This window comes from Heliangelus exortis, chromosome 15 (assembly GCF_036169615.1).
Source record: "Heliangelus exortis chromosome 15, bHelExo1.hap1, whole genome shotgun sequence".
Lineage (NCBI taxonomy): Eukaryota > Metazoa > Chordata > Aves > Apodiformes > Trochilidae > Heliangelus > Heliangelus exortis.
In genome coordinates this window covers 9,687,017-9,712,662 of record NC_092436.1, presented here as the reverse complement: position 1 = coordinate 9,712,662, position 25,646 = coordinate 9,687,017, and the positions used below count along the sequence as shown (strand labels likewise).

The 25,646-nt window shown below is 49.1% G+C and overlaps 1 protein-coding gene across 2 annotated transcripts in view; it reads left to right on the top strand.

The window, feature by feature from the left end:
- The first annotated feature begins 3,933 nt into the window (after positions 1–3,933).
- Positions 3,934–25,646, top strand: part of SH3PXD2B (SH3 and PX domains 2B) — a 68,132-nt gene continuing 46,419 nt past the window's right edge. The window contains exons 1-2 of one of the 2 annotated variants that reach the window (XM_071758509.1): positions 3,934–4,161; positions 16,809–16,889. In XM_071758509.1, coding sequence (XP_071614610.1) covers positions 4,090–4,161; positions 16,809–16,889 — 153 coding nt within the window. In that variant the 5' untranslated portion in view covers positions 3,934–4,089. The remainder of the gene's footprint in view (positions 4,162–16,808; positions 16,890–25,646) is intronic. The other variant, XM_071758508.1, reaches the window with a different exon arrangement.

Here is a 25,646-nt window from a genome sequence, read left to right as displayed (position 1 = left end):
TGGATGCCTCTATGAGGCCAAGATACAGATCACATCTTACCCACTCAGTGCACTTGGAGACCTCTGCTTACTCCACTTCTACCACCTCTGCAACCATCCACAAGGCCTTTATGGCTTTTGATATGTCTTCAGAGATTTTTACCTGCAAGTTTAGTAATTTCTTCCATCCAGGTGTCCTACATCAAGTAAGAACACATGGTGTTCAAGGGCAGCTTTGACACGAGCTGGTGGAACTGGTGTGCTTTCCCCTTCATTTTTAGAAGGCTGCTGCAGAGTCTGACAACTTCTACCTTGGGTTTCATGCTGGAAAGGACCTTGATACTAGTGTCCACCTGGCTGGGTAATATTGCAGGCAGTGAGGTCAGATATCAGGTGCTGAAAGAGAGAGGGAGATGTTACTGTAAGTTGTTGCTGGTGGGGTTTTAAATTGGCAGCACTATGTTGAAAGACAAAAGCAAAGCATGAGGGTGCCTGTGTCCATGAGGTAGTAAGAAATAAAGTAGCTGAGGAAACTTAATTAGCCATCTCCATCATTAAAATGTACCAGGGCTGCAGTGTTTCCTGGGATACACTGGTCAAAAATGGCCTCACTCAATGTATCCTGATGAAGCAGAGGATCCCCCGGGTGTATTTAACTTCATCTGCATGTCTTTGGCAGTGCCTGGGGGCAGCTTCAACTACGAGGATACTTACATTTATAAATATATGTGGAAAGTACTCTGCATTCCAGAAATAAGTTATCTACCATTCTGCCCTGATCCAATGCTGAAAACAGAGCAAAAATTTAAATCTTTCTTAATTTTTTAAAAACAGAGATAACAGTCACGAATTACTGGTGCTGCTGTAGCATTCTCAGCACTCCTCATTACTTCCTCGGTGCTGGGCTCTGAGCTCCTCTGAGCTGCCCAAAGGCTTTTGCAGCATTTGTGCTATGGTGGGGGCCATGAAACTCCCTTGGGGGAAGAAGCAGCAGAGTAGGTAGAGACAGTCAGGGAACTGGGGCTTGTGCCTAACTACTTTCTTTCTAGAGCTGCATCTGCTCTCCCCCTTGCTGCAAGAGGACAGCCCAAGGTGAGCACTGCTACAGGGACTTAGTCAAAATTTATCTGCACCCTGCTAAACCAAATGCTGTTGCATGTTCTCCTGCTGCTCTGGCCACTAGTTTAATTCTCCAGATGCTAACCTACCCAGAGCTTGAGCCAAGCCTCTCCAGGCTCTGGTTCGATGATGGGGTTTGTTGCAGTCCATCTCCCAGGTGGGATGGGACTCCGTGGCAGGGACAGGTCACCTTCTCACCCCACCTGCCCTCACAAGCACCCACCGGGACTCCCCTGGTCCAGGTTCCCAGGAATGCAGGGGATGCGGGGTGATGTTTGCTCTTCTGTCTCTTGTTCACTAGAGGGCTCGCACAGCCAAACCCCGGCCCTGGGCTCCGGCCGCTGCCGGCACAAGCGCAGATGTCCCTTTGCACTGAAATGTTTGCTTACTCGCTCCTGCACACCTTTCACCCGTTCTCTGCTTCTTAGCGGTGCTTCACTATTTTGTCTCCCGCTCCAGCGTTGTCTTCAGAGGTTCCCCGCCGGCACAGGAGGGCCAGGACAGCCCCTCCACGGGGCTGCTTCTTCTGGGGCTGCCAGAGTGTCATCCACAATCGGTGTCATCCACACCACACAGCTACAACCAGCAGTGGTGGCATCGAAGCCACCATCGACGACCGTTCCCAGTGGTGGAGAAGGATCAGTGCAAGCCGGTTCTGGTGATAAGCCGAGTAACCGCTGTTGTGCTGGGCTTCAGGGGCATGGATTTGCCCTCTGTTGGTGTAGGAGCATCATGTTTGACCAGTCCTTATGAGGGGCAAATGGATATGTTTGTTCTGTACACAGGGAAGAACTGAGGACATGCAGGGGCATGGCATACACTGGTATTTCTTAAATTAAAATACAAGCAGTAATAGTGTCCATGCTGGAATGGACAGCATTTCTCCTGCAGTTCAGGCTGATGATAGGGCACTACTTTCTCATTCCTTGGCAGGCTGCAGAAATGGTCCAGCTGTGCCCAAACCACTGCAGCCTGCTTACAGCCAGGTGGAAGCCATCTGAATTGATGGCTGGCTTTTTACAAGTCATGAATCCTCTTGCTTTAAATTGCTCAGCTCACCCTGACAGAGAGAAGGAAGAGTGAATACTGAATTGCGTGTTCTCAATTTGCTCTTCCCAGGTGGGTTTTTAAATTTTTTTTTCCCCCCACAGACTGATTGTAGGGTTCACGGGTAGTCAATCCAAGGTGTGTTGATGGTGGGGTTTGTGTTAATGTAAAGATGGACAGCAAGATGACCAGTGGTGCTTTCAGTGCATGAAGGACGTAGGGTCTGCCTGTGCACTCCAATAAAACCAAATTATCAGACTGCATCAGACCAGCTCTGCAAACATGAGACCAGTGTCCTGAGTACAGTCACCTCCCCTGGAAGCCTGGCAGAACTGCACATGCTGCTACCTAGAACAACCCATCACCTGAAGTAAGAGATGACTGCAGCCATAGCACTCATAACCCAGTTGCCTCACTTAATTACCTTCACTTTGTAATTTCTTATCTACTGCATTTTGCTTAGTGTGTTTCTGTGCTTCTTTCTGTAGTTTGCATACCCTGTTACCTGGTCCTGTTATCTCCATGAACCCCTTGCCTGGCCTTTCAATACTCAGCTTTTCAGGTTACGTCCTTCTCTGCACCGCACAGTTGCAGTGCCCTCAGCTGCCTTTTACCATGTAAAGATCAGTTGTTGTTTTATTCCTCTCTTAATCTGCTTTCCCCAGTGTTGCATATCTCCTCAATGTGCACTTCTCTTATCAACGTGATGCACAGCTGCTTTGGATGTTTTCCTGACCACCCTTTGAAGGATTCATGCATCTTTCACTGCTTTTAAAACCAGTAAAATTTGATTTGCCCAAGCCTGGGCACTCCACAAAGCATCAAAAACTGCAGTTCTGCTGTCTGTTGTTGCCATCCCAGGCTTTGGCCCTTGATTAGCACTTCGAGGTCTAGTTCCTGTGTCCCTCACAAGTATCAGGGTTTCCTGGTGAGAGAAGTAAGGGAGGGCTCTAGAGACTAGGAGGGCAAGGGGAGAAATAAAACCCTGGCAAACTGCCTGCACCTCCATAGCTCTTTGGTGTGGTTTTAACATAGTTAACAGCATAAAAAGGAGCCACATTTAAGGAGCTGCTAAGGAGTGAGATGAGTTGTTTATGATTCTATTAGATTAATATGAAAACTAATGATTTGCCAGTGTAGTAACTTTATAATACAATTAAAAGCCAAAAAGGTAAGAGAGCTGTGGTTATGCCACGTGTTGAGGAGCTGCTGGGAAGCTGGAGGGAGTGAGTGGCACTGGTTTAGGAGTGCCCAGTCTCTGCTTCATTTCCTCTGCTGCTCCAAGGGCAGAGCTGGGCACAGAATATGGCACAACGAGGTGGGCTGCCAGGGAGGAAAGCTGGGGTACTCCCAGCTTCCAGGGGTACACAGGTTGCTCTGGGTAAGGCAGTTCTGACCACACCAACAGACAACAAAGCTGCCTCTTTCTGCTCTATTGATTTCTCGGATCCTTTATGGATGGCTTTGGGGACCGTATTATGGGACAAGAGCAGGAAGAAGAATCAAAACCCGGTGATGGAGCCCACGCACAGGCCTACCCTGCCGGGAAAGAGAGGCAACCCCGGCGCCCCTGTAGCCCTCTCCCCTCCGAGGGTAAACAGCCAGCTGCACCCCCCCAAAGGCTCTGCCCACCCCAGACACGCAGCCGAGCTGCCCCCCCCCCCCCGTCTCAACCTCGGAGAGGAGCGGCGCACGTCCCGCCAGCGACACGCGTGGGGCGGGCGGGGCCGGTTGTCCCTTTAAGCGGGCGGTGTCGGAGCCGCCCCGCCGGCCGGGATCTGCCGGGATAGGCCGGGATCAGAGCGGGGCCGCCTCCCGCCCTCGACAGCGGGCGGGCGGCTCGGCGGGGCTCGGCGCGGCGCTGCAGGCTCCGGTCCCGGCTCCGAGCGCCAGATCCTCCCCCAGCGCTGCCGCTCCCCGGGCTCCAGGGGCAGAGGCGGAGGCATGCCCAGGCGGAGCATCGCGGAGGTGAAGGTGCTGGACGTGCAGAAGCGGCGCATTCCCAACAAGCACTATGTGAGTGGTTCGGCTCGGCTCGGCTCGGCTCGGCTTGAGGCGTCCCGCTCCGCCGCGCCCGGCCTTGGGCAAACAAAGGCCGGGCGCTGCCGGGTGCTCCCCCACGGCTGCCCCGGCGCTGGGCAGTGGCCACGGAGCCCCGGGGTGGAGGGGAAGGAGGAGGGCAGGGCTGCCGGGTCTGTCGCTCCCACTCCCGTCGTCTCCCGTGGGGATCGCCCTCTGTTCTCTCCCGGCGAGCGGGGGGACGCGCTGCCTCGTCCCTCCAGCCCCTGTTACCGGAGGAGGCGAGCAGGGACGTGGCCGCGCCGGTGGTGACCCTGTGCCGGGGCAGCGCGGGGAGTTTCCCGTTGGTTGCTGCGGGCGGGGTTTTGGCGGAGGGGCTCCCAGGGCAGCACGCACCAGGAGGAGAAATCATCTCCCGGCACCACCGGGAAGCGGCTCTGCTTTCGGGTGGGAGCACTGTTTGGCTGAGGGGCTCTGAAACCTGTTGGCTGCCGAGTCCCGGAGCGAGGGGACCACCCGGCTGCTTCCTTCTGCGCCAGGGACTCTGTCCCCTCGTGTCCCCGCACCCCTTCAGCGTGAGTTGCCCGGTTCCTACACACACCAGAGCATGTGGGTTTGTTTTGAAGGGTTTGTTTTTTCCTTTTATTTTTAAATGTCTTTAAAAATTATTATTTAGACTTCGTTGTGCTTCCAGGCATCTGTGGAGACCTTGTGGGTGAATCCTGGCAGCAACCCTAAAAGACAGAGCAAAATATTCTCCCCACCCAGTGTGCCTTAGATTGGGATGACCCAGTGACACACTGTGGTGCCCTTGGGTTGTGAGGATGTGATGTTTGCTCTGGCTGGAGGGTGTTGTGTCAGCAGAGCAAGGAACCCCAAGCTTTTGGGAAATCCGGGGCTTCTCTGTGTTACCCTGCCTGGTTTGTTGCAGTGAGCAACAAATATATCGGAGGAAAGCAGAAAACAAGCCATCTCTAACCAGGAAGGAGGAGAGACTAAGGGGGCTGTTACACTCTCCTTGCATCCAGGAATGCGATGTGGCTGCTGCTGCCCAACCCCTTATCACCCTTTCTTCTTCCTCTCATGCTCTGCCTTCAGATTTATCAGCCCTTGCTGGGCCTGGCTGCAGCTCCAGATGTGCCCCTTTTCCTGCCTTGTCCATCTCAGACTTACTCATCGTAGCTGGGCTATGCATCTGATCTGGAGGAACATGTACGTGAGGAGGTTTGCTGAGCTGCGTGTGCTTCTGTTTGTCTTGGCGGATCTGTTGCACCACCATCGGGTCCTGTAACAGGGCTTGGACAGGGTTTCCTGCAGCTCCTCCTCTGGTCTTCCTTCTGGCCTTCCCATTCCTTTGCTGGGGGCTCCTTGCACCCATCCAGATCTGCATCCCTGCAGCTGGGACATGCACTACAAGTTCCAGACAGGATTAGTGCTGTGTATCAGCCCTCCTTGCCCTCCACCCTGAGAGGAGAGGTGTGTAGAGTTGGACATAGCACAAATAATCCTTGTGAGGCTGGAAAACTGGAACAGAGTTTTTTTCTAAAAAGAGAAATGTGTTGGAGCAGCTGTGTGGATACTCTGGAGCAGAAGCTGCTGGGGTGGTGGGAGATACACAGCTCGTGACAGCTTGGCTGCTTGCTCCCCCCCTTAACTGGGGGTCCAAATCCTCTGCCTCTAATCTTTCCCTGTACTTGTCCTGCAAGTTGAAACCTGGCAGTGTGAGCCCAGCTCAGAGTGGGACTGAACCCAGGAAGGGACAGGCAGCAGCATCCCTCAGGCAGCACTGGACTGAACTGGACTGAACTCGCCTTGTTTGAGGGAATTGATAGGGACTAGGCAGACTTACAAAGCCAGTTAATTATATGGAATCAGAATCTTCCCCCTTTCCTTTTCCTGTTTTCCTTTTCCTTTCCCCTTTCCTTTTCCCCTTTTCCTTTTCCTTTCCCTCTCCTGCAAAGAGGAGAGGAGAGGCAGCAAACTGTGGCTGACTCCATTGTATTTGCCGTCACTCTGCAAATCCAAGTCAACCACAAAGTGTACACATTAAACCTTTGCTGTCTGTCTCCTCATTGCTGAGTGTAAATGTGCTCTCCAGCCCCTGGGGCAGCCACTTGCTGGCTCATTGCTGGCTGTTCCTCCACTTGCCCCTGTGCTGCCCTGACCGCCGTGTGACCTGTGCTGGTTGGGCTCTGTCTCCTCTGTGTTGGAGAGTGGCTTTTCTTTTCTGGACAAAGGTGCAGTTGTGTTGGCTGCAGGGAGGCCACAGCAAAAAGTCATGAATTTCGTTTTCCTAGAAAAATGAGATCAAACCAGTGTTTGAAAGTCCTTATTGGTGCCGCAGTGGGGAGGGGCTGGCTGTGGGAAAGGCCAGCTCTATTCAGGCTGTGTGGTTCACCCATCACCTTTGGAATTGATATAGCATGAGTTGTGTTGCTCAGGAAAAACTTTGTGTTTTTTTCAGCTCTGATTTGAAGCAGGAGGTGCAATATTCCTGCAAACTGCGGGGCTTGGGCTGGGTAAGAACCCAGTGAAGTGCTGGATAGGGTTTGGGTAGCCATGTTCCAGCTTGAGCACATCCTGAGCTGATTGTTCTGGTCTATTTGTGGACCTGAATGCATCCACAAGCCCTCAAACATTTGTGTATTGGTGAAGGGTGCTGACTCAAATCCTGGTACAAGAGAGCATCAGTCTGGTGTGCTGCTGCCTTGCTGCTCCTCACAGTGTGTCTGGTGGCCATGCTTCCCTGTCCCCACCTCCTGTACATTCTCCTTACCCTGGTGACAGCCCAGTACCTGACCTGAGGGCAGGAAGAACTGGGTGGTTTGTTCTAAGAAAGCCCAAGTGTTTTTAAAGCCAAATGGGGGTAGGGAAAATTAAAACAGCCTCTTGATTGCTTTTCTACTTGGTGAAGTGTTAAACCCTTTGGTGAGCACTGCAGTGAGCACTGCAGGCAGGGCTCAGGCTCAATAGCAGTGAGTGGGGTGTGCTCTCCCCTTTTGTGTTGCTCTCCTTGCAGTCTCCTTCTGCCCCTGGGAGGTGTTTGCTGCTGTGGGGTTGGCATAGTGTGAGCCTGACGTGTCTGCTCCTGTTCTTGTCAAACCAACTCTGCCCACACCCATGGAAGGGCTGAGAGGGGAAGGATAAGTGAGCTTCTTGCTCCGAGTGACAGGAGCCTTGAATTTTCCCTGCCAGCTGTGGAACTATCACACTGGATGGTGGTGGCATCTCTCCTGGGCTGCCAACGCAACTGTGCTGCTTGTGCCTTTAAGTTTTGGTTTTTGTTTTGTTTTTTTCATGGGCAGTGAGAAATAATCCTTTTGCAGGTGTTCCTTGCAGGATACACTACACTGGTTGTTCTACCTTGACAGGATCAAGCTCAGGATCTCAACATCTGTTCAAGTGAAGAAGAGGCTCCCATCCTCAGGCAGTGGCTGGAGGGTCACCCTCCAGTGACATGTTCTATACAATCCTGTGTGAAGTTATTACAGGTCATGCCTCTCGGGGACACTGCCAACAAGGGCTCCAGGGCCATACTGCAAATCTGAAAAGGCAAAGACCAAGAGCAAAGTTTAAAAATAATTATTCTGGGCGACAGAGTAGCAGACTGTCATTGCTATGGTCTGGCCAAGTCTCAAATTCTGATATATGAATGTTTATTCAGGAAAGACCCAAAACAAAGCCATAGTTGAACCAGACTCAATTTTCCTTTAAAGGACTTCTCGCAGGATCTTTTTATAGTTTTGTGTTTGTTATCCTCTAGTAGAAGTCCCTAATATAAAACTTTTCCCTACTAAATCCAGATTTGTGTTGTTTTGGGGTTGCCTCCAGGCAACATTCAGGACTTTTTCTTTTAATACAGCTGCAATTTTTGTGCTTTGTTCTACATGTTAATGACAATGTAATTGAATCATGTCTTTACTTCTACCATCACATCCACCAAGAACACTTCAATACTTTATACAGTTTTAAATGGCTACTCCAGAGCACAAAAATATGTGTACATACATCCGACAGGAAAGAAAGAGCTGTTTGGTTGTGTTAGCTTATTGGGAAATCTGGACTATGCTTTTGCAGACTTCCTTTCCCAGCCTCTGTGCACACACATATCACTATGAAAAAGGGAAATTTAAACAGAGTGTGCAGTATAGATATTTATTTTTTTATTTGCAAGGTCAGTTGACATGATTGCAATTTTTAAACAAGGTGAATACCCATATTGAACCACCTCATTTGTGGCAGCTGCCTTATGCAAGTAATTAACAGTGTGTGTTGTAATCTGGTGCCTAGATGATAGCATCTAGAGATATTTTAAAACAAGGTTGATGAAAACACATTCAAAAAGTTAGTGTGTTATATTTTTGATGTACAATTTAGATGTGGTGGTAGGTGTCTTCTCTGCTCCTGTTCCTTGTAGTGTTGAGGCAGTCTGTGGTTTCGTTTGTTGTCCAACCCACCCATTGCTTATCTGAAATTGATTATGGAACACTGGGAGAAGAGTGCTTGAATGGCAAGAGGAGGACAAGAGCTGCTGATCTATGGATTCAGTCATTCTTTGTGCCTTGCACATACAGAGCAAAAGATGGCTTCTGAAGAAAGTGTGTCCCAGTGACACGTGTGTCATGGTCTCCTGGTCCTGACTTGCCCAGCTGAAGCAGAGGTCTGTGGGGACCTGGTGCAGCATCACCTTGTAAAACTGCATTATTTCTGCCTTGTGAATCATGCTCATTGCTTGGCTTAAGAAGGGTGTTTGGGGATGAGCCTGGGGAGCATGACTGTGCTTTTGGTATGGTGGGAATGTCCTGTGGGGAACCAAAGGAGCTGGGTGCATTTAGACTGCAGGAATGGAAGGTTAGAATGAGTAGTGTGATATCCAGCCAGGGGATGTCAACTGAAATAATAATGAGAGTAAAGAAAAACCAGAATGTATGAAGTAAGGCTGAACCTAGGAAGCTGGGTGCTCTGCCAGGGCAGAGAGTTTCTGAGCATTGGTGGCCCCCAGAGGTTTGAGGGCTTTCTCTGCATCCTCAGCAGTGTTTTGCTGCCGTAGCTTGTGGTTCTCCTGTATCTCATCCCATTCCCATCAGCTGGCCAATGCTGTCCCACTTAAGGAAGGCCACGGGCAGGATGTTTGGGGGGCCTGTAGCTGGTAGAAACTGAGACCCATCCTTATGCCTGACCCTGCTGCATTACAGAGCCAACCAATCCTTCCATCCCCCTCCCCTTTCAAGAGGGTTGGGGCTTAAGGGAGAGCTGTTGGCTTTGTGGATGAAAACCAAATGCAAAAATCTCTGGTTTTTCTTCCCTAGTTACTTAAGGGAAGTAACTGGTCATGTTACTTAAGGCCTTTGAAAACCCCGAATGTTGCAGTTCAGTGCAAGGGCCAAATCCTGCCTGGCACGTGGCCGCTGGGAAGGATGCAGCTCTGTGTGGAAAGCTGGTGCTCCTAACAATTCCAACAGGGAACTTTGGCACAGGGGCATCCATGGCCTCTGCTGCTCAGGGGTTTGATGACCTTGGTCCCTCACAGCTTTGCTTTGGAGGGTATCTCTGTCTTCCGGCCGTTTTACATAGCAGGGGGAAATAGAAAACAAACGAATCCATATGTTTGACCTTCAGTGTGACTCAGAGCAAAAAAAAAAAAAAAAAAGTGGGTGTGCATGTTGTGTGGCTGAGCAGTCTGTGCCACAGCTGTGAGGGGCTCAGTGTCCTTGGGGTCTCTGTGCTCAGTGTAACCCCCTGTGTGTGCACTTGGCCCTGGCAGCTCTGAGCCCTGCTGAGGGAGAAGAGCTGTCACTTGCTGGGGTCTTAGGAAGGGATGAATAGGAGCAAGAAGAAGGGGCTGCTTTGTAGTCCTAGGTGCGTAAGAAAATTAGTTTGGGTTATCTGCTGAGGAGGTGAGGACATGCTTGTCCTCCTGTTGCCTGCATTGCTCCTACCCAGCTCCTCCCTGTGGCTCTGACTTTTTGCTTCTGCTTCTTTCCCCTCCTAGATGAGAGAGACCACAGCATCCCCAAGTATCACTGCATTTACCACTGGGATTGCTTGTCCATGCCTTTCCCAGTGTCATCTGAACCGGCACAGTTCTTCTCCTGGCTCTCACAGAGCAGGAGCAAGAGGATGGCACAGTGTCTGGGGATGGAGCAGGGGGCTGGCTGTCACTCTCTCACATGGAGCTTTGGTGGCCCATGGTGCACAAGCCCCGTGTTCCCCTCCCCAGCCCCACATGCCTACAGCAGTGGAGGCTGATGGAGAAGGGCCAAGCACAGCAGCTCACCGCCAAGAACTTTCTTTGTTTCCAGCCACCTCCCTTCTTTTTTTTTTTTCTTTTCTTCTTACAATTCCCCACTCCCTTTTCTATATTAAACCCCGCTCTGGTTTGGCTCAATCCCTCAGCTGCTTTGGTTTCTCTGCCCCTTTGAAATTCTCAGTGCTCCTCTCTCGGTGCAGCCGAATCCAGGGTCCGAGGTTCTCACATCACTTCCCTGTATTTTGGGATGTGGGTGGAATAGAGAGCCCGATGCTTTTTCCCTTCTACTGGCAAAATATGCTTTAAATATGTGGACTTTTCCACAGAGAAGTTTATTGTACATAGTCTCCCTGGACCCAAGACCACACAGGCTCCAACCCATTGGAAACAGCTCTGCCTCTGCTGGAGGCTGTTATGTTTGGCTTTGCCATAGAAGCTCTGCTGAGTGGCTGGGCATGCCCCTTGGTGGTGGGTGGGCAGAGCTGTGTGTCCCTGCAGCCCCATGGAGGTGTCTTTCCAAGTGGCCATGGTGTTGCATTCTGTCCTGCCATTGTTCACATGCCTCTGGGTGTGCTGCTGCAGGACTCAACCTAGGGTAGCTGGGTGGTGCTGGGCTCAGTGTGGATTTGCTGCCTCTTTCAGTCATGTGCTGGGTGCCAAGCAGAGTTTGCAGGCCAGCAGCAGTTCTCTCTTCCCAAAACCTTACTCGTGGGCTTTATTTGTGCCCCCACAGCCAGGACACTTTGCAAGCGTCCTTGGAAAACTTGGGAAAATTCCTCCGGTGGGAGGAGGGCGGCTGAAACTATAACTCTAGGTTTTCCCATCGCTTCAATCTGCCTTTTTTCTTCCTCAAATTTAAGCAGTCCAGGCTGCTTCCCAAGTTGTGTTTTGTGCATGTCCGTAGTGTGTTTATGCAAGGAGTCCAGAAGTGTTTCTTCTAGGAGGTCACACAGCCTCGTGTTTCAAGAACGGGAAACTGTTTCACTTAGGTTTTTGGTTTGTTTTTTTTTTCAGTATCTTCTTAATTCCATTACCTCAAGTCAGCTGCTTGAATCATCTTCTCTCTCTAGCCACCCTGTTGGATAGGACAATGTGCCCCCTGGGGAATGTGCAAGACTGAGGACTGGTGGAGGACTCCAAAGTCCTTGGTCCCTTTGTCCAGAGGAAGTCACCAGGAGCTATTGCTGTGTGCACACCAAGATTCTTTATCATTCCCTGGAAACATATTTCTAGGGTCTGGCAGTTTCCAGGGCTTATGCTTGCCACTTTGTTTCTTCAGGAGGGGAAAAAAAATAATAATAATAAAAAATTAAATATCTGGCTGCCCTTTCAATAGAGATATTTTGTGTTGGCTGCTCATCCACCCCTTTCTTGTGCTTTAGTCCCTGTGAGTCCAGCCCCTCCAGCACCCAAGCTGGATCCTTCAGCCTCCTTGCCCTGTTAGTGATGCTCAGCATGGAAGCTCATGCCCCAGGAGGGCTGCTGTCCTGCCCAGGAGGGTTGTCCTGGATCTCCCTCTGGCATTCACCTGCTGTGATTTGCCTCCCCTGGGACTGCAGAGCCCTGGCTGCCATGCCAGCTGATGGGCAGCTCTTGCTGACAGCTCTGTTATGGTTGGCCAGGTGCCATTTGCATTTCATCTAGCAACCTGTCAGTTTTGACAGGTTTTCAGTTCCACTTTCCACTGGCCTATTTTCCCTCTGAGCTGCTTCTCCTGAGGTGCTGGGGAGGGGAGAGCAGGAATGCTGTGGGCACCAAACTCATGATGCCCCAGCAGGGTGGGCTGCAAGATCCCCAGGGACTTTATTTCTGTCTTTATTTTTCTGTTTAGGGCACTCACTTTCAAACAGAGAATCATAGAATGGTTTGGGTTGGAAGGGATTTGGAAGATCAACCAGTTTCAACCCCCTGCAGGGTTAAAAGAAGTAGGGACATCTCCCACTTAACCAGGTTGCTCCAAGCCCCATCCCACCTGGCCTTCAACACTTTCAGGGATCAGGCACAACTTCCCTGGAAAACCTGGGCAAACGCCTCACCACCCTCACACTGAAGAATTAATTCCTAATATCTAATCTAAATCTACCATCTTTCAGCTTAACAATACTGCCCCTGTCATTACATCCCCTCATAAAAAGTCCCTTGCCAGCTTTTCTGTAGATCTTCAGGTACATGACGAAGGAGAATCCTGGGTGATGGAATTTCTGATGATTTCTGATGATAAACGTCTTGATATGCAATTTTTAAGAAATTGCATATGTGGCCAGTTACTGGAAATGCAGGGAGTCTTGAGGAACCCAGGCATTTTGGGAGCAAAATCCCCATGGCATCTGCAGGGGTCCATTTTCTGTTAAGGTTGTGATCTGCTTCTGCCCTCCAAGGGACAGGAGCACAGAAACCTTTTGGCATTAATGTGAATTGCTCCTCTCTTCTGGCATTAGGCAACATCCACTTGCATCTCCAAGACTGTCCTAGGGCCTCTGCATTCCCCATGAGAAGCCCTCCAGGAATGGAAGGCAAGCCTTGTTTCCTTGCTTTGGTCTTTGTTGCAGCTCTGGCAAGGTTGTTCCTCAGGGAACAAATCCTGCTCTGTAGCTCAGCTTTCAGCAGCTGGGAGAGCAGTGATGGGGGGGGGGGAGGGGGTCAGGTTGTATGCATACAGCCTCCTGAATCCCAAAAGCACAATTTTGAGTGCATTCCTGTGACCCTGAAAGCTCTGTAACCCTCCTCTTCACCTTCCTGCAGTAGGACAAATGCCATGAGATGGATTTCAGAAGCATGGCATGAATTCCAGCTATGCTTCCCTGACCTGGGGCTGAAATGTAGGTAAGGAGAATCAAGGCCTGTGATTTCTGCCTGGTCCCAAAGCTCTGCCTGGTCCATCATCTTCAGACACCAGTTGCAGGGTTTGATGTGACACATGTGCACCAAAGTAGGCTGGAGCCAGTGTGGGCTGGAGCAGGGCAAGGTGTGGAGGCTCTTGGGTTGGGAGTGGGGCAGGGTAAGGCCTCCTTCCCAGAGGGAGTGAAGGAGAGGAGCTGGGTTCCTGGGTTTCACTGAGTCAGCTCGTTCCCTCCATGGTGCAGACCCTGCTGCTGGCCCAAAAAGGGCTGTAAATATTTAGATAGCTCTGTCTGTTGGTTTTGGCCATGGGCCCATCCCATGTGATGAGGTTGCAGAGCCCCCCTTCTGGATCTGGCTGGCTGCCACCTCCCTGCCATCTGCTTGGCTCTTCCAACCCTTCAAGGAAATGGCAGAGCAGGATCCAACCAGCAGCCCCCCCATTACCAGCAGTGCTCCCTAGGGATGCACACCCCCAGGGCACTGTCAGCTGCAGCCCCAGGAGATCCCCTCACCCTTTTCCATGGAAAGAGGCTTGCTGGTAGTTTCTCTGTCATTTCTTTGAAGGAGTGTAGAAATCTGAGCTGGAGAAGACCCATGAAGTAAATGTTTCCACATGCCCTCACCCACGCAGCAGGGCTGGGAAAAAGCAGCCTCTGCAGGACTGAGGGTTGAAGGAGCAGGTGATGGGGAATCTCCTACCAGGACAAAATTGCTTTTCTTTGGATGGGTGCTCCTGGCAGGACATGGTGCAGTGCCAGGCCAGTGCAATGTATTCAGAACTGCTTTGATCATTGAAAGCATCTTCCAAAAGCACCTGAGAAAGGGACCATCTCTAGTCCCTCTGAAAACTATGGCCCACTGCACCATTCATCCCTTTCAAAATCTACACTTCTGTTGTCAGGCGAGTAGAGCAACTGAGCTGAGCTTTCTCTCATCTTTTTGAGTCTCTAGGACAGCAAGGACTGGATTAGGTATTGGCAGAGCCCAAGCTCTGTGATGGTTTTAGCCAACAAAATACCCCAGTGGGTTGGGACCATCAGAGTGAAGGATGGGAGATATTCACCAGCAAGGAGGAAGCCAGATTTACTGAGACAGGGTTCTCATTCCTGTGGGCTTCCCCATCTTTTCTGCATTGTACAAGTAGGTGAGAAAATACTCCCAGAGACCTTTGTACTGTTCAAATGTACAAGAGGTGCAAGAAACCATTAGCCAGACTCCAGGGAAATCTGCATTTCAGCAAAATAGGAGTGATATCATCAGCTGAGAGAAACGCTGCTTCTCTCACTTGCAAAGAGTATAATCAGGCATGGTGTGCCCTCAATCTCATGGCTTTATTACCCTAAAGAGTTTTGAATTAGTTTTGACTTGAGCAAATCCACATCCTGATTAAAATCCCAGCCTAATAAGCTGTTGACTCCAAATAAAGGCAGAATCGGAATAAACAATGAAGAAAAGTTGGCTCTTCCTCCTGCCCCAGTGGAAGGCTTTCTTCAGGCAGGCAGCCAGCAGTGATATAACCCCATAAAGTGCTCTAGACTGGTAAGAAAGCTGGGATATCAGCTGAGCTTCCAACCAAAATGAGCTCATGCTGGCCTGCTGGCAAGTCCTGGGGTGAAGGTAAAGGCAGCTTGGAGTCAAGTTAACACTTAATTTGCTAATGGAGTTGGTGACTGTACAGGTGCTGTCAGATCCCTCAGAAACCCTGTCATTTGCCTTTCCCAGTTTTTATTGCAAACTGCAGTCAGCCAAGTTGTCCCTGACCTGTTGAGGTCTAGAAACATGTTCTTGGATGGGTATTGTTCTTGACCCAATGCAGAGTCCTTGTCAAATCCCATTTGGTGATAAGTAAGCACAATGTCTGGGCTTCCCTTGTACCCAATCATGGTCCATCCAGGTCTCCACAGCTGCCACAGATGCTGTCTTGCAGGAGCCTTCTGTCCTCCTGGTGTTAATATGCAGAAAGTGCAGGTCCTTCAGAACAAAACAGGACTTATGTGAATGAAAGGAGTGGATTGTGGTTAGCTAAATAAGGCCTTTGAGGTGAAGCCCAGGGATCTGGATGTCTGGGAGAGGTTGGTGGTGCCTGTGACACCCAGCCAGCTCATGGCAAGTCAGCAAAGCATTTGCAGCTGTGTTTGGGCTGACCATCTGGTTTAAGGAAAACGGTCACTGAACTGCTGTGTGGAAAACACTGAAGATCTTTATTTTAGCAGTAAGAACTTGCTTCATCTTGCTGCTGCTTCTTCCGCTTTAATTTGGAAGTTACTCTGCTGCAAAGAATTTGTGGTTCCTCAAGAGTCTCCTCAACTTGGTAGGTTGTGCTGTGTCAGCCCTCTGAGCAGCAGCAGGATTTTTTTTATTAGATGTTTAGTACAGCATTTGAATAGGTTTGATAAGCTCAAGTAATTGTGCTATCCATTTGAGTCTCCTGGTGTTTGAACTTTGATATTGGGCTGGGATGTTGGTCACATTCCAGCATCTGGAAAAATGTGTGTCTCTGTGGGAAACCTTGTGAAACTCTTAAGGGATTCTCTTTTAAATAGCAAAACATCAGCATCCTAAGAGCCTTCACACTTCATTGTATAGACTGGAGTTCTAGAAGGTTAATTCACCTGAGCTTCTGAATGTTTTGTTCTTGCTTCACTGAACTGATATTTGAATTTGTACTGTAAGTAGGATGTGAGAGTTAGAATTAAAAATGAGCATACCCTTGTTCTGCTCAGTCAATCTGTTATCAATTAGTGGAGACTGAGATTTACATCACCCAAGTGTTTTGCTGGCATCTTATCAAGGGTCATCTTTGGTTTCGGTGAGCAAGGATATTAGATAAGTAATTGGACGGTTCTGATATTTGCTTGTTGTGTTTCAGAGAAGAATAAAAATCTGGGGTAGGTTGTTTTTGTTTAATTTTTGTGTTCATCATCAGTAGAAGCCTGATCATATAGTCTGTGAATAACCTGCAATTCCTAGGATTGGTTGTGCAGTGTTTTGAGGAACAGGAGGGAAGTTTGCACCCAAGCAACTTTAAGTGAACAAAACTTCAGGGCAGCTTCTGGAAGAACAGATGGAGTTTCAAACTTTGTGGGTTAGAGTTCTTGCAAGCCCCAGCCCCAGCACCCAGGCTGGCAGTGATGTGTGGGCTCACTGTGTGCAGTTTCAGGATCTTTACTTCAAATTTGGTGCTGCAGCCTTAGATGGTGTGACCAAGGCACAGTTATCAGCTCCTAATGTGTCTGTGTCTGGAGAGACTTTAACTGTGTTTTTACAGAGGAGAGCCCTTTCACATTGGATGTGTGCCCCTATGTAGGGATAAGGACCTGACCTGGTTCACAACTATCAATTAGTATTTAGTAGATAATCAAGTTACAGCAGTGGAGCTTAAAAATCTAAACCTTACATATTTTCCAGTATTGCTGAAATGACTTGAAGTGGTCCCAGTAACTTCTCCAACTGACTCCCAGCCAGGGGGGGGCTGTGCTGGCAGCTTTGGCAGCATTTGGGTTGTGGGGTGGGTTGTTGGCTCACTCCTGATTTCTTCCTCTGTTCCTTCCAGGTGTACATCATCAAAGTCACTTGGTCCAATGGGTCCACAGAAGTCATCTACCGACGGTACAGCAAGTTCTTTGACCTGCAGGTGAGCACCTTGCCTGGTTTTGCCTTCAGAGGGTTGGAAGCTGTGGTCAGTTGAGAAGCATGGTTCTCCTGGCTTCTGCATGTCCCAGTGTTAAAGTTCTGCTGTCTGCACGAGTGTGAATTCCTGCAACAAATCTATGCAAGTGGTGGGGGTTTTGCTGTTTTTTTTTGTTTGTTTGTTTGCTTTAGGAGGGATTTTGTTAAAGTCAGGTTCAAATTCCATTCCTGCAGATGAAACACCATACCTCGACCTGCTGCTATCACAGCCAAAAGACCCAGATTCCTTGGGGCTGTGTCCCTGTGTCTGGCTGGTGTTCTGGGGAGCAGGCACTGGGGAAATGCCTGATGCAGTGCCCAGAGGGCAACTGAGACCTTTAGCAATTACCTCTGGGTACAGGGGGGAACCAGCAAAAAAATGGAGCTGGAGTGAGGGAGAATGGTGGAAAGACAAATGGGACAGGCTGGGTAGTAGAAACCCATAGCTGGTGTTCTTGGTGAGTAGGGAAAGGGTGTTTTCCACCCCCTCCTTGGTGGAGATAAGCCAAGGGGTCTGGCTGAGCTTTATGAGCCAAAACACAAACTGAGCTGCTGGAACAGGCTCTGTGCAGATGAGAAAGGAAAATGTATGAAGTGATCTATGAAGTGATCTATGGATGGGGAACAGCTGCCAGAATTGTCCCTGGCATGTCTGGGAGAGGAGCTGGGCACCCTCTGCCTCCAGCCACCCCCTCCTGTGAAGCTGAGCATCTCTCTCTTCTCTGTTTGAAAGGGTGCTGTGCTTGCCCAGGAATGAGGATGCCTTTCCTGAAATTCCACCATCCAGACACAAATATACTACTAAAATTACAGTGCATTTGGACCTGCCCAGCAAAGCAAACCCCTGGGAATCCAGATGGCTTTCCCAGGTTCAGCTGGCTTCAGGTCAGCCTGCAAAGCCTGGGATTGTGTGAGACAGCTGCCCATGTTGATGGTACCTTGTGCCCTGCCCAGCAAGGCATCTTCTTCAGAGCTGTGAATGTGGCCATGAAGGTGACCACTTTAAGGAAGCCCTGACCAGCCACTGGGAGCCTTGCATTGGCAAAACCCTGGGTGTCCTTACCCTGTCTGGTGCTGCTGTCCCACAGCATCATGCCGGGCAAGGTAAGGCAGGGTGGCACAGGCAGCTGCTGGTGCAGGCAGGGGTTAAGCTGTGTGCAGCTGCTTGTGTAACCAAGGAAATATTAAAGTAAATAAACAGGGAACAGCTGTTGGGCAGCAGCCAGGGCTGGAAGGAAATGGAGCTCAGTGCTTCCTTCTCAGCATCTCGTCTTCGCTGGTGCTCCAAGGTGGTGGCCAGTCTCATGCTGTTGTTTGCTGCAAAGAGGGCAGTCTTTTGGGTTTTATAGGTGATAAACTGATGCCTCCAGCTCTGCTGTTTCCCTGGGCTACCTTGCTCCTCCTGGGGAAGAACATGTAAGCAGGAAGTGGCCATCCTTCCTCCCTTCCCCCCTTTCCATCTTGGCTGGAGCTGTGCACGCTTTTGGGTGGAAAGTGTTGTCAGTGGAGGCTGTCTGGAACCAGACACTCAACCCAGCTTGGCAGAACACTCTAGAACAGCTTTAGAGGCAGAAGTACTTTTATATATATATATATATATCATGGTACAGTTACAAAAGTTTAAAGCAAACATCTCCCTCCTTCCCTGTTCCTTGCAGTTTTTATTTAAGAAAAAAAAAAAAAAAAAAGTAACCACTCCTTTTTGGCTCTGTAGAAAGAATGAATGAAATTGTGGTTTTTCCCTTCCTTCCCCCTTATCGCACACTCTTCCTGGTGCCCTTATTTTAAACTCTTGGTGCAGTACAGTGGAATCTGGATTGAAAGGCAAGGAGTGAAACAAATCCTCTGAGCACAGTGGAAAAAAGTGCTCTAGGTAGGTTTGGTAGCACTGACTGTTGCCGTTGCTGGAGGCCTTTATTATATGACTGTTGGATGATTCTATGCCAATTTTAGCTCTTTAGGCAGTAATTTTCCATGCTGAAAATTATTCATGCCTCTGGTTATTAAAAAAGCAACCCTAAAACCCTCACAAAATAACTGATTGGCTAAAATGGTTCAGCTGCTTCTGTGAACATAATAAGAGGGCAAAATATTTTTCCTGCATTCACTACTGATGATCTTTTTAATGCTTTACAGGAAGAACTGGAAACTTGAGTTGCAGGTGATCCCTGTGTCAAGAATCTACTTTTTATGTTACCCAGTGAAAATGCATCCAGATTTATTTATACTTACAGCCTTGAGCAATCATAGTACATTCATGTTTGGGTAGAGATATTTGTTAATTTAATATCTGTGTTCCCAGTGATTCTGGCTACACTTCCATACTCCTGCTGGAAGCTGAGCAGAGTTTTTTTTTTTTTCAATAGCAGTTCTGGCCACATTTGGGTGAAGGTTTGTGACCTTCCTGCTAAGCCTAGGCAGGAGGGCAAAGAAGCCATTTGATGCAAATAGAAGAGAGGAGAACAACTTTTTGGGGCAGGAGTGAGGGCTGGTGGATGATCCCCTCCGGGCTGGTGTGTAGCCCAGGCACGGGCGTGAGTGGCTGGGGATTTTCTCCTGATATTCCCCGTGGGGCCACAGTTGAATCACTTGTCACCTTCCATTGTGGCCAAACAATTATTTTAGGAGTAGGGCCAAGTAAAACACATACACTTACTACTGACAGCCTTGCTGGCTGGTCTCCTCCCACTGCAACCAGAGGGCAAAGTGTCCTCCCCAGCCAGGCAGGAATGATGCTGAAAACACGAAACTTTCAGCTCAGCTGAAACTGGAGTGAAGCCTGGAGTTTGCCCAGTGCTTCTGCCTCTGGATGCAGAGATGTCAGCCCAGCTGTGTTCCTCTACTGCAATGGGTCATGTCAAAGGCTCCTTTTCTGCTCACAGGAATGCCACAGACTGTTTTATCAACTGTGAGCTTTCCAGGTTTTGTCTGAATACTGTGAACTTCCAGACCTCTTCCCTCTGTCTGTCTTTGATACCCAAGGCTGAACATTTTCTGTAAAAATCCTGGTTTACAGCTCATTGCTGTGGCAGCCTTTCCAAGCACCACCCTGCTTTTTTCTTCCAAGGGTGGCAAGACTTCCTCTTTCAGTCTAACTGCTTTTTTTTCATTCTGTTGTCCACCCCGTGGGCCATCTGCTGTCACACAGCAGCTTGTCAGCTCTCAAGGGGCTGGTGACCAAACCTTGTTCTGCAATTCAGCTCCCATGTCCCAGCAGCTGCTTCCTCCTGGTCCCAGTCCAATGTTTTGAGCAAATGATGGTGGCCCTCATTCCTTGGGAAGTGTACAGTCCTGCTCTGGGCTCATCAGGGAAAGGCTTGTTCACCACTCCAGGCAGTGAAATTGGGAAGGAAATGCTTAAGCCAAAGAATACCTCCACCTCCTGTACACTGCTCATTGCAGAAGAAAACCCTCTGTCAGATGGGTAGAGCTCAGGGGCATTTTTTCTGTGTAGATCTTCTGCTTAAGTTCCTACTACTTCTCCTCCTTGCTTTCTCCATGAATATTTTCCATCACATGGCAGTTTACACAGGAGCAACTTTTGAGGGATTTAAAAAAAAAAAAAAACTAAATGAAATTGTAATTCTAAAATTTGAAACCTAGGGTAACTGTATGATTTGTAGTGAATTTGTAACTACAAATTCTAAATTCAGTTCTGCATGGATCTTTTGGCTGGAGGAAGAATTTCCTTCAAAGAAAATTGGGACTCTTTTGTAACACTCAGTGTGCCAGATGTGAGCTATTGGGAGCAGATGGATGCTGTTCCTAAGAAATAAAGGCAATATGATTGATGCTTGTGAAGATGCCAATTGTATTCTGGAGACTAATTGGGGCTGGTGGGTACTCTGGAAATGTCAGCTGGCATGGAAGCTGGTAATAAGATATGTCAGTAGCTGCCTCTAGTGGACTGAGAAAGAGCATCAGGGTCTCACATGCCTGAGAGATGCTTCCAGCCCCTTCCATCAGGGGAAAAGCCATGAAGTGACTGCAGGGTTCCACTGCATCTCCCTCCCTACATGAGTTACTCAGGAGGTTAACAAGACTTTTGGAAAGATCCTCTTGAAACTATTGACTGTTAGGAGTGACACTGTTGGTTAGAGATACTGGCTTATATTTTATGTCCTTTCTGGAAGCCCTCAAAAAGAAGCATTTTTTTTCTCTGCTCTGTAATTATGAGTTCATGAGCCATGATGTTGGTTATTTCGTCTTCATGTGACCCAGAGCCACTGTTGTCTCACCATGCTCCTAAAACATCCTTACCTCCAAAGCCAACCCTTTTACACCTTTCCCACTATTACCAGACTCCTGTAGTTTCCCTGGGCAGGGAAACTGCTTGTATTCAGAAGTCTTTCCTTTCAGAAGTCTTGCCCCAGATGTAGGTTGTAGGAGAGGGTGATGCTGCATGGCTTCCTCTCTACACAAAGGTTTAATTTTGAACCATGGGATGGAGAGTTGACATAGACTGGAGTAGGTGTGGTTGCTGCCTGATCCAGAGGCAGAAAAGCTGAGAATTTTAAGCAACCTTAAAAATAGCCCTAGCTCTCTCCTCCAATCCTTTCTGCATGTGCATTGGGTGTGTTTCCCAGTCCTCTTGTTTTTCCATATGTTTAACAAATCCTCCAGGTTCTTAGCTGGAAACTTTCAGCTTTGACCTACCTGGAGCAATGTCATCTTGGAGAGAGTCCTACAGCCCTCAGGCCAGCAGCTTTGTGTGTAACACCAAAAAAAAAAAAAAAAAAAAAAAAATTGTTGAAATGTTGCCTACTTTTATGAGAAAATTGGCAAAAGGCAATGGCCTGTGCATGTCATCTCCAGCTGGAAGACAGAACAGTCCTTCTGGAGAGGGTTCTTCACCTGTTGCATATATGCAGCCACACACAGAAGAAAAAAAGAAAAGTCAGTATCGACTGTTTCTAAATAAAACACTACATTAAGATAAGCTCAGAAGGCATTGGCTGGCACACAGAGAAGAATTGTTCTCATCAGGCAGTTGAACTCTTGAAAAATTAAAAACAAGCCTTGTGTGTTTCTTCCAGTGCTGTGAGCACTGTGCTTGCTCTCCTCCCTCCTCCTCCTCCTCCTCCTCTGCTCCTTAAGCTGGGCTCCTTGCAGGGTGCAGAGTTAACAAAGGTGAAGTAAATGTTATCTTAATCCTCCAGATGTGGAAAGCAAGGAGCAGGCATGTCAAGTAATGTGTCCCAAACAGCACAAGGCTCCTTCAGGTGGGAACAACAAGCCAAGGCACCACTTGGATTTCACCTCTCTTCTGGGTCATGCTTGGTCTTCGCCGCCTCTTTGATGGAAAAAAAAAAACCCAAGGCAGCTCGGCTGTGCTGCAGGAGATGGATGTCTTTTTGTGTCCAGGGATTGTAAACAGGGCTCTTTCAATAGCTATTTCATAACAGGGATCTTATTTCAACACTTTGGGGATTTCTTTTTTCTCCAGGGCTTGTGGAGTTCAGCAGAATTCTGTGTAGCTGCGTGTGCAGTGTACCTCGTGGTTTCACCCTGCCACAAAAATAAATCACTGGGATCTTGCACTGAGACAGCTGGATCATGCAAGACAGGCCCTTGCCTGACCAAGAACAAAAAATATAAATAAATTCACGGCTTCCTATGGTGGGGTTCCTGCTTCACAAATACTGGTGACTATTTGCTCCTCTGACCCAGGCTGTACTAAGAGCTATGAGCTTAAGTGCAGTTATGCAGAACCACAGAAGTGAATTGCCATAATCTAACTCAAACAAAAGAAACCCTCTCCATTAAACAAGGACTATGTTTGTCTCTGTAGAAGAAGCAGCCAGTATTTTTCCAGCAGTGCATCAAAGATCTTCATCATTCTCCTTCTCTCTCTCCCCACAAAGAACATGTACAGTCCAATGCACTTCAACCTAGTTAAAAGTTGGCTCCTTAATTTTTTCTCTCTCCAAGCGTCTCCCATTTTTAGTTTCCCTGCATTTGGCAGCCAGGAGCCATTCCCGTGTGTGCTGGTGCCAAGGCAGGTCAGTGGAATTATTACTGGCTCTAGCTGGCACCCTGACCAGCTGCTGCACTTGGTGCCTGGCAGCTGAGCAGAGCTTCAGGCTGCTCAAAGTTGTAGCAGCCTCGTCCTCCCCGAGAGTCAGGGATGGATGGAAGTTCCCAGGGCCAGCATACACCTGGGGCAAGTGCAGGGACACTGGGCAGCACATGTGTGTGGTGGAAATTGGTTTTGATTCTTATATAGAGCCTTTTTTTGGGCAGATGCTCATAACAGTGCTTGACTTTTGGTTTGTTGGAAGCCGATGGGCACCATTTCCCTTTCCCTTTGCTCCAAGCCTGCAGCTCCACAGGCTGTGAATGTTCCCTCACCAGGTTTCCCCAATCCTCCCTCTTTCCTCTGGTGCAATTTTGCTTCTAGTTGGTTTGCTGTGAGCCCTTAGGGTCCCTGGCTCTCATCCACACCTGCTCCATCAGATGGTCCCTTCTTGTTCCTGGGCTCATCACCTGATGCTGCTGTGGTGGCCACATGGTGAAAGTGGCCCCAGCTCCCGAGCCCATGCTCCATTTGTTCATCCATGTTGGCACATCCCCAAGTCTCCTCCTGTCTGGAAACCTGGCAGAGAAGCCAGAGGAAGGAGGGGGATGGTGTTCATAGCCTTTACCTCCCAGCCCTGGAGGAATTACATCCCATGCGAAGCACATCCTTGTGGATGCAGTCTGGAGGGGAACCTGTGGAGGGGGGGAGACAGCGAAATGGGGTGGTTTAAACATTTTTGACTCCTCAGGTATGGACTGAAGTTTCCTTGCTGACAGTTTGGAGTGGTTCTATTCAGTGAGGCTTTTGGTATGCCGTGTTTAGAAGTTGTCCTGTAACATGAGATGAGGGGTTACACCCCTCTCCCTGGCTCAGGGGTGAGCTAATGCCCTCCCACTCCCCAGATACTTAGTGAAAAAGCCTTGGAAATTCAGCTGCCTCATTCCTGGTAGGAGTGATCAGGATCCCGAGGAAGGCAGGGACTCCCTGGCAGCCCCTTCTGCCCAGGGCTTAATCCCTCAGGGTGCCCAGGGCACCATGGATGGAGCTGGCTGTGGTTGAGGGGGGCTGTGGGTGAACTTTGTGTGGGTCTGGGCTGACATGAGCCCCAGCCTCTCTGCAGTGCTCTTAATCAATGTAATACAGCTCAGTTTTCTGGTGGGAAGACCTGCGATTTATGTTGTGTCACAGCAACCCTGGGTCTGCAACGAGTTTGAAGCTGACTGATACTGTCTGGGGAAGAGCTGAGGACAGTAAATCAGTGCCAACGAGTTCTGCATCTCAGAGTCCTGGATTTTTTAGTAAAGTGGCCAGGACCCATTTATATTGTTAAATCTGTATGATATAGTATGGCCCATAGCAGGCACCACACGCATGTCATAGACAGCTAAGAAATGGAAGCATCTGGGCAGTTTTATGGTGAATGGGTGAAGGAAATAAGTGCTGGGAGGGACAGAGGTGGTAGTTCATGCTTGTTCTGACCTTGCAGATAAAGCTGAAGGGATGTTGTTTTTCTGCAGTCTTAATATCTCACTTCTTTCTGTGCCTTCCACTTGATTACATCAGGCTGTCTCAGATCTACCCCAGTGCTGTAAATCACTGCTCCCACTGGCTGCTGAAAGCCCTTTCAGTGAGGGATGACTTCCAGCCTTGGAGGCCTTTTGCAAAGCAAGGTGTGAACCTCTGCAATGATCTCCCTGGGCTTCCAGTGGGCCTGGGAACAAGTGAACAATTTTACCTCCTACTCTCCCTTCTCAGCCTGATGCTCCTTTCTTTTAATTTTCCTTGCATGCCTTTTCCCCCTTCTTCTATGTGCGCTCTGCCCTGAGGCTTGTCTGGCCCCTCATTCTGTTCCCTGGGATTCAGCACAGACTTTTCCTGGGTATGTGGTAAGCATCCTACAGGAGGCAAGGTCAGGTCTATGCCAGCTGCAGTGAGGCTGCTCTGTAGGCTGGACCAGGGGAGACCTCTTGGGCAGAGGAGGATGGGTGTGCAGGATCTGCCCTTCCTCTGTGATTCAGACCTTCCAGCCAGCCAGCAGCGGGGAGGGGGACCACATTAACCAGAAAATGGAAAGGGGAAAACATGACATGGTGCCAGTGGGTGGATGCTGTAGGGCTTGGCAGCTGCCTGTCCCCTCTGAGGTGCCATGGTGGCTCTGTGGGTTTCCTGCCAGTGGCTGAGGCTTTGCTTCTCCACCACTGCTGGTGCTGCTGTGGCTCCCTTCTGCTTGTCTCCTGGTTCCCAAACATCCCCAGGCTGTGGGATGCTGCTCTGCACCCTGTTTTATGGTAGCTTCTATATTCTGGTGTTATCTAGGATTGCAGTGTGAGCAATAACCTATGTGAAAAGCTGTCTGCCCTGAGATCAGCCAGCATGAGGAGAGACAGTGTCTTCTCTGGCTTAATTCCACGTCCCTGAGCCTTTCTGCCTTAACGGCACCAGATCTTGAAGCAGTTGGACTGGGGCTGATTTACTGAACAGAGAATTACAAATTATGTTTACTGTCTTTATCTGGCAGTGTGGTAATTAGAGCTTGGAGATTAGGTTTGGGAGGTGTCATTTAGGTTGGTGGGTTTATTGTTTTAATACCCCCTTTCATGGAATATTTAGGGTTTGGGTAAGAAACAGCCTTCATTTTTCAGTGCTGATACCATATCCACCTTGTAGAGAATTCCCTGAGCTCCTGTTTTCCTCTGAAAACTT